Genomic DNA, 14800 nt, shown 5'->3' with positions numbered 1-14800 from the left:
TCTATGAAACTGTTTTCTAAAAGGCTGAGTTTTATGGGTGGTAACAAGTATTGTGACAAATAAGAAATGTACACTAAAGGTGGTTACTTCAATTTTTGCTAAGTAGATGAACTGCATCTGTACACATTTATTTAAGCAATTATGTTGCTTAATATAATTTGTCTTTACATATTATTGTATGAGAAAATAGTGAACGATGAGCCCATATTATTATTTTATTACATTATTAACTTTTTACTTGTGATCTGTGTCAAGTTATATTTGGAAGGAAATTAGAATTAAATTAAAAGCAGTATTTGTAATTATTCATGCTAATTAAATAAAATGACCACAAGCTCCTTGGCTTCCTAAATATACCAGAACAGAAAAAGCAAGCTTTTCTAAGCAGATTTTGCATTAAAAATGACTAGTAAATGAAGGAAAGGATGTGTATGTGTGTGTGTGTGTATATACACACATACACAACATATATATATATATATTCCTTTAATGGGCATATAGGCATATATACACACAAGAAGGAATCTGAACTGATTTCAGAACTAATAGATCTCATACTTTCACACCAAGCTTAATTCACTCACTGACAGCGGAAAACAAATGTTCCTGCTTTTTCAAATCCTAGTTTGTTTCTTAGTTTTGAATGACTTGGTTATTGAACTGAGTGGAATTCTCTTCAGTTCGCTCACTAAGCTGAAATGAAGGAAATAATATCTTTTCACCTAGCAGGAGGCTGAAGTTCTCAAAAGGTTGTTTATAATTTCAGAAAAACTTTGGCTCCAGATGCCTAGCCACTGGTTTCTCTATGCTTAACGTTACAATTTTCTTGAAAACATTCACAGAAATCAGATGCTATTTCAGTCTTTCAGATACAGCAAGTAGCCTTTCTGTTGGTTAATTTCTAGCATGCATTAATGTATGAATTAAAAAAAAAATTAACTAAACTGAAAAAAATCTGAACCCACATCAGAAAGGGGAGGTCTGGAGGAAAGTGAGATCAATGGAGTTTGTGTGGTTTTCATGCCTTTGTTGGACATATGGTGGGATTGCTGTCAGGTTTTCTCACCCTAGGTCATAGAATTGTTTCAGTTGGAGAAGACCTTTAAGATCAAGTCCAACCAACTAACCAGCTGACTCTTGTAAGTCTGGCATTAAACCTTGTCCCTTAACACCACATCTACAGTGTCTCAAACACATCCAGGGATGGTGATTCAACCACCTCCCTGGGGAGCTTATTCCAGTGTTTGCTAACTCTTTTCAGTGAAGAAGTTTCTTCTAATATCCAATCTAAACTTCCCCTGGTACACCTTGAAGCCATTTCTTCTCATCCTATTACCTATAACTAAGCGTAAGAGACTGGCCCCACTTCACTGCAACGGTCATTCAAGTAGTTGTAGAGAGCAGCCACTCCCTCAGCCACTCCTTGCAAGGCCTGTTTTCTAGACTCTTCCCCAGCTTTGTTACTTGTTAGTTTATGGAAAAAATATATTTTTCAGAGCAAAGGAAACGTTTTCTATACAGGACATGGTAGCTGCTTTGCTGGGTGGTGATGATTTCTAAATAAGCTGCTTCTGTTAGTAGGTGCCAACTATAGTACAGAAGCACTCAGAAACATCCTTGCAGGAAGGGAAGGGGTCACACACCCCCATTTCAGTCAACTGTAGAAATTCCTGAAGAGCTTTTTTTGCCCCATTTTTCTTGAGCCTGTCCTATGTCTTTACATTTCTTTGTAGATTTCAATGTTTGTAGTGGGCTGGCAGGATTCAATTGAGGGAAGTTTTTCTTTACATTTGCTGTCATTTTATGATCCATCTAGTAGGTAACCTGTCCTTTAGTAGTTTGTTAATAAGTAAGTTTCAAACCATACATGTAAAGTCCATTGTGCTGCCTCTCTGTTGGATAACTTCTGGATTAGACAACTGGACTCTGCTCTCAAGCTATTAATCTAAATCCCTAGAACTCAGAACTTGTTTTGGAGACATCTTACTTCTTTCATGCTTGCCTGCTCAAAAATGTGTGACTTCTGCTAGTGCTTAAAAAAGATCTTAACCTTTATTCTCAAGGGACTCAAGGTCTGTGAATAACCTTGTGCTTTTAAAGTACTTCTGTTGCTAGAACCAAAATCTTGAAGTTCTCCTCCACTCAACTCTGGGGTGTTAGTTACTGAATACCTTGTGAATTCAAAGATCTCTGGAAACTACTGGAAAAAAGCTATAGAGGTTTTCTATGTTCACTTAGCCTTGCACAGATTTATACTCATCTGCCTGGACTTTTTGCCTTCAACAGAAATAACTGAAGTAGAACATCTCTGAACAACAGAATTCTTGTCTTGGTGTTCAGCTGCATGTACTCACCTTGACATGTTCAAGGCTGAATCTTTGCTTCTAGGAAATCTGATAGATGTCCAAAGATACCATCCAAGAGACTGTCAGGGATCTACACCAATCTAGCTATGATGACCATACAATATCAAAGCAAGATGTAGCTTGCCTAGTGGCCTGTGTGCGAAGGAAGAGGTGAGGTGGAGCTCCTAAGAGATTTCTCTCTCTGATGCTTCATGCAGGAGTTGAAACTTTCTGCATTGTCTTTTCTATATGAAGGACAGCAGGAACATGTTTCCTAGCCTAGTGCCTGCCTAGCCCCAACATGTCAGCTTGCTCATGAAAATTCTTTGCAGATACTTAGTGAAGAAAAATAAGGATGACCTATCTGCTCCATAGTTAACAAATGTGTTTGTTTACTTGCTTAAGGAGGTGCAAGTAATAAATGGACCATCTAAGATGTGTTGGATAGAATAATTGTCTGAAAATGAGTGTTTGATATTGCAGTGCAAGGCTGTGCTGCATGAAGCTGTGGTGCTAAGCTGTGTCTTTGAATAGATGCCCAGGACTTCAGGGGAGGCCTTCCTGCATGCTGGGGAGGTGGCTGCATGTTCTGCAGCATTTCTAGCCCTTCAGTTCTAGGAAGCTCACAGACACAAAATGAGACTTCAGCAATATTTGTACTTAGCTATCTCACTACATTCCAAGATTTTAGATAGTTACATCAAAACAGTGTAATCTGAAAGATCTTGCAGAGGAAAACTAGTCATGAGCCAGAGAAAGGAGAAGGGTTTTCTCTGAAGTCTTCAGAAAGGGTAAGAGTCCAGTGCCAGACAGCTTTGTTGTGAAAAGACCTAGTGATATATTTTTCTACCCAGAAGGACTGAGCTGGGGAGACTTTCTTGTAGATTGAAGCTAAATCTAAGTGACTGCATGCAGAGTTTGTACCCTGCGCACGTGGATTTGTTTCACGTTTGTTTCAGCTATCACCTGGGTTCACAAACTGCCCTGGGGCAAGAGCAAAGAGGCCTTTCAAAGATGACTCTATAGCAACAAAACAGGTAGCCAGCAATTCAATACTCACTATTATTCCAGTGTTCCTTCTTGGGAGAGGGATCAGGGTAATACCAAAGAAATCTGCTTGCTCCCAACCACTTTCTTAATTTCATAGCCAGGATAGATCAGGAGGCAGCACTGAGTTCCTCACCTGTCTAGTCCTTCCTGAAAGCACTGCCCAGCCACATAGCAAACATATCATGAATCATTCATCTTTAATAGATTATGCAAATTGAGGACATCAGATCAATGAAGATCGATAACTGCAACCATTTAATTGCCAGCAAAAACATTTTAAGAATGAGTATTATCTGAACTCCTTTCTTGGATAATGGCACCATTAATCCAAACATTGGATCCTGGCCTAAGCGTAGAGGAAAAATTCTCTACCCCTCTTTCCCTGCTGCTTTTCAGGGTGTTGAGGATTTTTTTCCCCTTTTCATTTCCAGTTTTTGAGTTTCTCCATCATTACCACCAGTGAACAGCTCCCAACGCTAATGGTTCTGGTTTTGTTACTCTGCACTGATTGAAATGTCGCATACAGATTGAGATGTTAGTGCTAAGTTGCCACCTGGGAATGTCAAGCTGGGTCTGAAATGAACTTTTCTCACTCTTGGATCCAGATGGATCAGATGGGAATGTTCCTGAGTTGTGCTGAGAGTGTTGCAGAGAACAGAGTAAGGATGGCACAGGGTGTGAGGCACATGAAGATTTTCTGCCTCAGCCAGCAGCCTCTTCTGTATGGCCAAATCTGTCTCCGCTTCTGAGAGACATGTCCAAAGTTCATGCAATGTTCCCATACACAGGGAATTTTGCTGTCAAATTAGGCTGGAATTCACCATCTTCACTTAGGCAAAAAACCTAAGGAGAATTATTTTTAATGACCCCTTTGAGTCTTAAACTCTGATTTTAGGAGCCTCACCTTTACATCCAGCTGTGGGGATCTGTCTTCCATGAAGGAAGGACAGTACTGCTCTCCTACTGGCTTTGATCCCCAAAGACAGGAAAGTATTTCCTGTAAGAGATGACAAAACCAGCTGACTTTTGCCTTGTATAATCAAATACAAAGTAAGGCAGATCAATTTTGCCACACCTGCACAATTTTTTTTCCTGGCTGGCTCAGAAATTGCATGGCTGTAAGGATCCTGGACCGGGTCTGGTGCCAGTAAAAAACATGAAAAAAGTCTGGGGATGTCATGCTTTCTAGACACTCTCTAGAGTCACAGTTCACCTCTCTGTGGCTCTCCATGACATTTTGCACACCTCACACTGGATCTTCTCTCTATTTGGAGTGACTTTTACCAATCCTATCCAGTTTCAATGTTCCTGGTAGCCAAAGATTGCACGCAACGATGTGCCTTTGCTCAGTGTTTGCTGAACAAGCAATCACTGCCTGCTTCAGCTATGAGCTGCTTTGGCCTCAGGGATTACTAGCTGGGGCTTCTGCAAGAAAAAGCTGAGATATGGATTCCAATACTCTTGATTTGGTGTCACCAGAGGACAGCTTTGTGGACAAGAGACAACAGCTCCTTCCCTTGATTAAGAGGACATACACCTCTTTGTCTTGAGTTCTTTTTCAGCTTGTACGGCAAGCTTTCCAGAGAGGCCACAGCAGTTGCAGGGAAAGAGGAATATACCAAACAGGGGAGAGTCACTCAGGCCTTGCCAGCTGCGTTAAGCTACCCAGGAGTGGATGTGTAAGTCTGTGGTAGCTGTGTGAGTAGGGATCAATGGCAACTAAAGCCTGAGAAGGGCGGCTGTGGCACCAGAATATCTCCTTATGGCTTTAGATGCAGGGCAAACAGTCTAACGCTGCAGCCTCAGGAAAGCACTGTGCTGCTCAGATCCTGCACAAGCAACCAGCAAAGAGGAAGATTCTGTGGAGCAGCTGCTGCAGAAATTGCCTCCTATTTCTGTGCATCCCAATTCTGCTGCTCTTGTGCACTGGCACTCATTTCCTACTCTCCCAGACACACCTGAGTTTAATGTGCCCACATGTGAGGAAAGGGGGAAGGCTATGAACAAGTTTCTTTTACCGTCTGCTCTTCAAGACTTGTGGACTTAAGGAAGGGGGAGTTGAACTGTTGCAGTTCAGCAGATCTCAGTATTTAGTTTGTGAGCACCTGTTCCAAATGCTGGGGCTGAATGAAACTTAATTATTTCTCTTCAAGAAAACCAAATGCAGATCATGGATAAGCCATGACCCTCTTGTTCTCAGGCAAAAAGCAAAAACTCACAGTGTATGTTTGGACATATCTGGCCTCCACCAACATCCGTCCCTGAGCCCCATCAGGGCACACAACTTTCCGAGTCACACCTGTGTTTGCCTGTCTTTGAATTACACTTGGGCACCTCTAGGAGTACCCAAAGCTGCCAATACTCTGGATTTCAAGCTTCACTTGAGCCCTTACGTCCTCCACAGTCTTTCTATCTTTTTCCATGTTTGCTGCAGAAGGATATCTTGCATTAGCAGAAAAAGCAGAAGCTAATGGTGATGAGGGAAATAAATAAAAAGCTTGGTTCTGCTGTTTGGTCAAGCAGCTTACCGGTCACCACAGGGTACGTCTGGGGTCCTGACACATTTGTCCCCAGGTCTGGGTTAGCAGAGGTGGATAGACTTGATTTGACTTCATCGAGACCAGGGGTCAGAGCTGGGAGGGAGTACTCATTACCCTGGGGAAGAGAGGAGAAAGACAGCTCGCTATTGATGTGCTGGGAGAAAGAGAAGGGTGTACAGATGGGGGGGAGGAAGAGGAAAGATGCAAACCCCTGCACAGATGGAAGAGGAGGAGGAGGAAACAGAGAAGATGAGAGCTGGGGGGGGGGGGGGGGGGGGGGCATCCTAGGATGAACTATCCCACCCATGTGTGTGCCACTGAAGGGGAAAAGGGAAGAGGGATTTGGCCCATTATCTGTGGTGTGACTGATATTGACTGAGGTTCTGCGCTAAGGGGATGGTTGCCTGTGGCAGTCCGGGAAGAAGAAAGGGCTGAACAGAGGTGGGAGGTGTTTGCCTTAGCGACAAGACAACCAGGGCAGAGGACTGCAATGACATGACTGAGACAGCAGGCTGTAGGAAGCAGCCAGTGTTGGCCCACTGTAGCCAGGGTTTCTGCTGAGTTCTCTGCTTCCCCTCTGCTGTTACCTCTGTCCTAGCTCTTTAAAAACAAACAAAGAAGCCTCATCCCTTGCCTCTGTCACTCTGTGCATTGGGGTATGAAATTGGGGAGGGGGGAGCCACATGGCTAACAGAAGGGTGGGAGGGGGAGAGCCATTGAATCTGAAAGGGTGTCCTGTCCGAAAGGCTCTGGTAATTGCCTTTTTATTGTGGCAGCCTTCGGACCAGACGCAGGAGCTGGAGAAACTGGGAAGGCTACAAAACAGCAGGGAAAGTTGCTCTGATTAATATTTCGTTAAATTAAAACTGATTTTCTGCTCTTTCTGCTCTGTTTTTTTTTTCATACACTTCCCCAACCCCCTCCCCACATCTCCCCCTCCTCCAGCGGGCTCCCTGCATGCTGCCCCCTCCCCACCCCTGTCCCTGCTTGACTAGGACTGCCTAGTCATTTCCAATTCCTTCTCGTATTGATCTTCCTGTAGAAATCAGTTTTGTAATTAGCTGCAAATTAGGCCTTCTACTGGGGGTGAGCCTGCCCCCTGATTTATCACCAGAGTAATTCACTGTGATCGGAGAGAAATTAAAATGAACTCAATTAGGCTTCGGATTTGCTTTATGGGCCCTGCTCAGAGTTTCAGGGGGAAAAATGACTGTGCTGGTGCTTAATAGTCTAATGAAAGTAAATAAAGGTTATTCATTGTAATAAACCCAGGGACTCTGGGATGAAGGGAGTCCACAGCCAGCCTCTCCTTCTCTTCCTTTGTTGGTTTATGGCTTGGGGCGGTTTAAAAAGACTTTTGATTTTCATTTTATTAAGACAAACAGCTTTTGGGATAAAAGGCCAAGTGAGTCAGGAAAAGGGGGGCAGTGCTGCAGAAGTGCAGAAAAGTAGGTTGGAGATGGGATTCAAGTCTCAGCTTTGGGCCACAAAGGAAAATGCTCCGTCGAAGCTCGACTCAGTGACTCGCTGTTCACTGGCATGATCTAAGAGCATAGGAGTATCCATGCAGAGCTGTGTGCCAATGAACACTCACGGTAGTGTTTGTGTGTTCATGGCAAGAATGTGCCCACATACCTGCAGGTGTGCATGTAGAGGGAAAGGCAGACATGAGGCTCTGCGGAGAGCACAGTGTGCATGTATATGGCAAGTTCACAAGAGGAGGCAGAGCTCACATATACGCAGGCACAGGGATGTATTTACAACTAGGAAGTGCTAGTAAATGTGAATGTGGTACATGTGCAATAATAAGTCAGTTACTGTGACTGTGTAAGTGAGAGCAAGGGCTGAAGAGCAGTAGAGTGATTTTGGTGAGAGAATCTCCCTGCCGTCATCCTACAGGTGCCTGTGGGTACCCGTTACCAGGCCAGGCCCTCACCTGCTCAGATTTGATGTGCTCTGATGTTTGAAAGACGTCAGGGTAAGAAGGACGCTCAAAAACTCGATCTAAAGCTTCCAGCTGCTGCTGGGTGAAAGTGTCGCCACGAAGGTGCTTCCGCAAACTGTCCACGCTGTTCTGGGAATCTCCGTTGGGAACTGAGCCCTCGGATACATCTGCAGGGCACAGACAGAGAAAAAAGGGAGTTAGCACCACCCTGGCTTGGATCAGCAAGGGATGCAGGACAAGGACAGAGTGGGAAACAGCGGGGCCCTCTGCCTCCACTTAGGGAACTGTGCCAATCCTGTGGGAAGGGGAGGCTGCAAGGATCCAAGGGAAGCCCCCTTCCTGTCTGCTGGAGCAGCCAAGTTGCTTCTGCAGGCTCTGTGGGATTCTGCTGCTCGGGATGAGTGAGGCTATGGAGAATGGTGCTCATCTCAGAGCTGAGTTTCAGTTCCGCTGATTTTCAGTGTCAAAAATTGCCAAATCTCCATTGCCGAGCAGAAAATGGGAGCAGAGCAGAGCGATTAGCATCGCTGGAAGGCTACAGCAGAGGCAGCTCACAGAGAAATCAGAGTGCTGAAGATGGGCCTGTAGTGGAAAGGGCTGAGGAAGCCTAGAATGGAGAAAAGACTCTCTTACAGCTTCAAAGGGAGTCAGTCTCTGTTGTAGCTCTCCAGGTCCAATAGAAATTATATCTCTGTTATAACTTCCTTCTCATCTGAGCTTGTCCTTTTGTACCCTAGATGAGTCTTTCACCCCCTCAGATGAAAGGAATGATCCTGCTTCTGACTCGCTGTTTCACCAGACAAACATCTTTCCCAGTGGAACATGTCTCCCATCCACCACACATTGGTTTCTGCTATGATATCTGTCCCATTCTCCTACACGTAGCTCATGATTGATCACAACCCATGTCTAGATTATAAAATTCTCTCCAAAATGAGGTGAATCTTTGTCTTCATTAGTCTCCCTTCCTATCCAAAATGACTTATTGTATTACAAAACCCAGTCCTACTCAGCAAGACTTGCCTTTCCTGGTATTACTTTGTTCTGACTAGGAAGAAAAAAGAAAAACCTTTTTATGATATGAGTATCACCAGATCTCTGCTCTTGCAAAAGGCCTCTGACTTAATCCAACCTCACTGTGATGCCTGCTGCCATGTTCCAGGTGTCTCTACCTCTGTTGAGTCATCCCAAGTGTCTTAAAGCCCACTTATACCCCTTCAGAGGTGAGTCCATTATAAATGTCCTGCCCTGTCCAAAGTGAATCCTTCCCTGTGTTAAGCTGTCTTATCACCCACCTGTGTTTGGTTTGGTTTTTGGTTTTTTCCCTGTTATGCCTCAAGTCAAACGAAGTGCATTTATCTTGGTTATAACCCCTTTTAATCTGAAGTGAGTGAGTCTCCTGCTATTAGCATCTGTCACATCCAAGGTGAGTCTCTGTTATAACCCCCTGTCCCAGCTGAAGTGAATCTTCCTGTGTCATAATCCCTTATCTCACCTGAGCCATGGCTGCTCATTATAATCTTCTCCAACTGTGCTGAGTATCTTTCTGCTGTCACCTCTCAACCTGATTTTGGTGAGACTGGTTATAATCCTCTGCCTCATCCATGCTGATATACCTCCATGCCAGATCTCTACCTACTGTGCTTCAGACACAAGTCTCACTATCTTATCACTTTGTCAAACATAACAGCAGGTTCTCCCTAAAGCTCTGCAATTACCTTCCTGCTTTTCCACTGCTGTTCCTCATACTTGAGCCTTTTTTGGTGGCTTCCAATCTGTGATTCTCAGAAATTTCCTGTCTGTCAGGGAAGTGGTTGAGGGATCTGTATAGGCCTTTTATCACCCCCATATGATTGCAAGATGCATTGGGCAGACAGTGCTCCCAGGAGCCTGAAGGGGCATTCACTGTGCAATGGCCAGAACCATGCCACTCTGCTGCTTCCTCTTTTAGCTTGTGGATGGTGCCAAGATCTGGGTGTTTTCCTGGCACAATTAATGCCCAGCTGGTGGCCCAGAGTTATAACTGAGCCTGCTGCCTTCTGGCTATGAGATATATCCGTTTATAGGTGATTATACAATATGATATAATCAATAGTACATTATATACAGTAACGTAGTACAGTAGCACTCGCAAGACCATAGAAAATATTACATATTGATTTGTCCCAGGCAGCAGCCTTCCCTTGAGCAGCCCCTTCTCTCTTTTCCACCTCTAGCCAGAGCAGGAATGTTTACTGGCACTGATCCCTGGCATTTTCTCCTCTTCTTAGGCTTATTTGCACGAGGGAAAATTCTCAAGTTTTTGAAAGCTGGAGTTCATGGCAGATTTGACTAAAAGAAAACAAAGCAAAAACCAGGACTGCACACCATGTGTGTCAGTGCAGTTTTCATGTTTTAGATGGATGGTGCTGTTACTGCAGGGAGTGGCTTTCAGAAGCACTATAGTAGCTCAAGGCTCATGCTTCCAATTCCAGTAGGCACTTCTCTCGGGTTACCCCTGCAGAAAGCTGGCACAGAACTCCTGGGTCCAGGCTCAGAAAAAACCCACGTGTCTGTATCAGCGCTTGTCTCAATATGTCTGCAGCCTGTGAAGCTGTTTGCCTTTAAGGGTTTTTCCACACGTCAGTCAGTGTGCATGACTGTGCACACCATGATGCTAATTCACGTGGGTATTTTTGCAGCAGATCATTATTCTGGGTATTCTTCAGATTCTGCACCACTGTACATGCCTGAGAAGCTGTTTGTCTGCAGTGCCAGGCTTAGGCTTTATTTGATTTTCAAGGATGGCAGCCCTACACTATGCATGGTGTTTGGTGCGACTGAATGGTTGCTCTGGTTTTGGCTGGAACAGGGTTAATTTTCTTCCTAGTAGCTGGCACTTAGTTGCTGGTTGAGGTTAAACCATACCAAAGGTAAAACTTCCATTGATCGTCATTAAAGCAGTGGATTTTACCCTTTCTGAGCTGCCCTGAGCAGTTGCACAGACTAGTGCACGCACACTCATGTTTGCAGTTCCTGTCTGCCTGCAGAGTCCTGTGTACGTGTCTCCCATGTGTGCACAAGCCATGCCTTTGTGTAAGAAGGTGAAACCACAGCTTTCCCAAGTCGCTGTAGGAGTCTCTTTTCCTTCATTTATTCAGGGGCCCTTCAGATCTTGACAAATCTGTCACTCTAAATTTGCGAGAGATTATGGTGCTCTCTCCCTAGCACGGAGAGAGGTGATATATGATATCTGCTGCCCCTATTGATTGCCTGATCTGGTGGCAGAGGGCTGGCGAAATGAACTTGAAATGAACATCATGCCTCAACTCATTGTGCGTATAATACACTGCTTAATCCCACATTTTTCAGCCGCTATGGAATTCAATTGATCAATCATGTCCCTCTGATAGTACTGTTTTAGGGGTTATTGCTGCTCTGCTCACTGACCTTTTTATTTATTTATTTATTTGTGTCAGCGTATGTGCATGTGCACGCACCTAAGTGCCTATGTGTACTTGGTAAACTCAGGACCAGCTGGTAAGAAAGGACATGTACAGACATGGGGAAATGAAAGAAAGGGGTGAAGGGAGGAAAAAGGGAAGAAACAGGTTTAGATAAGAAATCAGAATGATGAAAGCAGTAAGATAGAAAGAGGTGGAAAAATAAGGAGAAAGGCAATGCTGTAGTTTAGGTGAAACTTCTGGATGGGGGTAGGGGAGGCATTCTGCCATGGCCTAGACTTTAAATATCACACAAGAAAATAAACTTTTAATAGAGGCCTGTAGGCTGCCTCAAGGCAAACCTTGTCTAAACAGCTTGCAGTAGTTCTGGACTTAATAATGGTAGGGCACACAAATACCAGACTTCACGGAGCAGTAACATGAACTGTGCATATGCATTTTACTTATGAAGAAAGTTTCACAGGTATGATCCTGAAAGACAGATTTATATGTCTTGTGTTGCTAAGACTGAGACATTCACAGTCATGGTTCATTACGTTTTCTTTAAAACTAAAGGACTATAAATACTCTGTGTTTGTTTTCTGGTGTCAAAACCTACAGAGGATGCATTTTCATTTTTTTTCCCCTGAAACTGCAAGGAACAGATGCTTATGTCTGCATTTTGATCAAAGTTGCAGTTCTCATCTAAGCCTATGACTTTGTGAGCTGGACTATGAGGAGAAGCCTCAAATATCATAATATACAAAGTATGGGAGCTGCCAACTGCATGGATATGAGCAAAAGTGGCAGTAAGGTGCAGAGAGGATTCTGGACAAGAAATGGGGTCCATTTCCTACATATCTGTAGGTCAAAGTTAAGGGAGGGTTCATGGGGAAAATTTGGACTGGGACATCCCATGAGGACTGGCACTGTGATGGGCATCATTTCCACTGATGAAGACCAGTGCTAGAAGTAAAAGATCAAGGGATGGGGCTTTGCCAGGAAATCAGGTCTTACAAGGGTGCTGTGGTGAAACAAGACTTCAGCTGCAGGATGAATCTGGGGATGCCACCTAGGTTAACTGCACAAGCTGTGCTATTAGGAAGCATCATCACCTTTCCCAGTTATATTTTCACTGGTGAGGAAACTGTGGTCCTGTAACATTGGGATGCATCTCTCCTAAATCAGAAGGATCTTAACAAATAGCTTGAGAGGTGAACCATGGCCTTGGTCACTGTGTCCCTCAAAAGAGCACACAGTTGCTGTCACCATGATCAGAACTGGCCTTGCACATGTGACAGGAAACATCTCTTCTCCCAAAAGGCTGCTGAAGGAGCACATACAGCCCATGTTCAGTGTAAACCTTTGACACAAGATACAGAAATGTTCCACAGATGTCACAGAAGTATCCTGACAGATAACAAGGAAATGCTATGCCAATGGACACAAGAACAACATTAACTACACCTGACACAGGGAATATGCTCATTAAATAGCTCCAAAACAAAGAGATGTTCCCAGGTCTGGAAGCCACGAACATATCATCATGTACAAGTAGCACAAAGCAGCATAATACAGTTACTGCCCTGGATACAAGTGACAGCATCCTTGCCTAGGATGGGATGGGGCTATCTCAACAAATAATTTCGCACTGCTGACATAGGAAGACCTTTGTGGCGCAGAAACACTGAGGAGGGTCATGAGAATCTGTGCAACTGGCACACAAAGATGGGATTACTTCTTTTGGGGTGGGGACTATTACTACCTGCTGCCTTGTGGAGCCACGGTCTCAGCTGGGGCCACCAAGTGCCACCAATAAAAATCACAGTCATACTAAAAGTGAATGTGACTGTCATAAGAACTGCCAGCCAGGTGACACAGCAGAACCCATCTAATTGCCAAAGCCTCCAAGGGAAATGCATCTGTCTAACGCTGCAGTGCTGAGCCAGCTGCTGAAATACCATCCCTCTGCCCCAGCCAGGAGACCCTGTCCTTCCCTGCAGCCTGCTTTTGTCACTGTCTCCTCTGAGGTGCTTAACCCAGAGCAGGTCTGTCCCACTCTCTGGGCATTCACAGTTACATGTGCCGCTCTTTCCCAAGTCACCCTTTGTGTTGAGACTACTCTTTGCCTTTATCTGATTTCCCTTCTCTTTTTTTCGCGGCTCTGATGTGTTCCTGCGTCCCTGTGCAGCCTGGGTCTGTCAGACAGCTTTCCTGGGCGTCCCGAGGGGCCTTTCCCCACACTGCCAGTTGTTGCAGTTTCAAACTCAATTGTTCTCCTCGGTACTGAGGCAAATGGAGTCATTAATTACCTTCTATCGGCTGGGCCGAGTTCAGAACGCGATCGATAGCCAGTGCTTGTCATTCACAGCAGCCAGCCCTGCACAGACCCTCACTCTGCATTCGGCACGGGTCCAGGAAGGAGCCCAGTGCTATCAGACCTGGGCTTCAAACTCTGGCACCAAGCTCCTCTTGGGAATAGCAGACCTGCATCTGTGTCTGAGCTGACCCTTAACCAAGGAAGAGATCAAGGACAAAGCTCTTGGCTGAGGGAATGGATTGCACTTTTGCACATAGTCAGAAGTGTCTGATATTCGTGTCCTGGTCTTCATAAGCTGATGACAAAGTTTCTAAAGACTCTGTTAGCGTCCCCAGTGATTATTAAACTAATACAGCACTCCTCACAGCATGGCCAAGAGCAAGGATTAGTAGCCTTAAAGTAATTTTCTTGCCCTATGCAGTAGGGTTTGGAAAAGAAAAGCTGTAAATTCTGATTTAAACTTCCTTCTAAAAGAAATTTTTGCAGCCTCTTGGAAAGCATCAAAGAAGGTGTCTTCTCTACATCGGTCAGTTCTGCACTTCAGCACATAGCAGTGCTGTAAGAATTGTCAAGGCTTTAACTGTCATAACTGATCTGGTGGGGAGACTTCAGATTCAGATGAAAAGGATCCTAAATGAGTACAGAATAGCAATGACAGAGCACAGAAGGTTCATCAGTTCACAGAGAAATGATGTTAGGGATCTACACTGTGATGGTGAAAGAAGCTATGGTGCAAGTTCAGGTTATGTACAGTATCCTGCAGAAATAGGGATAGTGGGAGATGAGTGCTGGAGGAACAGCACCCCAGGAAAGTGTGAACTCAGCCTTTGTTAACTGCAGCTTTTCAAATTCCTGTGTGTCCATTTGCCTGCAGGGAACAAAATCTGTGTTTTCCACAATCCTGAATCTGAGTATGCAAATTGTATCTGTAATTTAAGCATGCCTGTGACACATAAACTGTGTGTATTTGTTACATGCTCAGGCTCAGAGCAGAAGGGCTCAGAAACAAAGAGATTCTGTTTTGAAATGAGAGTGTATCTTAGATGAGGAATCAGTGAGCAAGGAAGGCTGCTCATGCAGGGAAGTGAGAGTGCCTGACCAAGGAAGAGTGAGATGTGTGTTGGTGCCTGACAGGAGGGGGGCTGCAGTGCTTTTATCACAGGGGTTCTGTATGACAG

General features: G+C 44.5%; 1 protein-coding gene across 4 annotated transcripts in view; it reads right to left on the bottom strand.

Annotated features, from left to right (window-relative positions):
- Positions 1-14800, bottom strand: part of PAX2 (paired box 2) — an 86974-nt gene that overhangs the window by 21518 nt on the left and 50656 nt on the right. For all 4 annotated transcript variants that reach the window (XM_064144827.1, XM_064144826.1, XM_064144829.1 and 1 more), the window contains exons 6-7: positions 7872-8047; positions 5924-6050 (exon numbers count right to left, since the gene is read on the bottom strand). In XM_064144827.1, coding sequence (XP_064000897.1) covers positions 5924-6050; positions 7872-8047 — 303 coding nt within the window. The remainder of the gene's footprint in view (positions 1-5923; positions 6051-7871; positions 8048-14800) is intronic.

Source organism: Pogoniulus pusillus, chromosome 6 (genome assembly GCF_015220805.1).
Source record: "Pogoniulus pusillus isolate bPogPus1 chromosome 6, bPogPus1.pri, whole genome shotgun sequence".
In the NCBI taxonomy this organism is placed as follows: domain Eukaryota; kingdom Metazoa; phylum Chordata; class Aves; order Piciformes; family Lybiidae; genus Pogoniulus; species Pogoniulus pusillus.
This window is presented reverse-complemented; position numbering and strand designations above follow the sequence as displayed.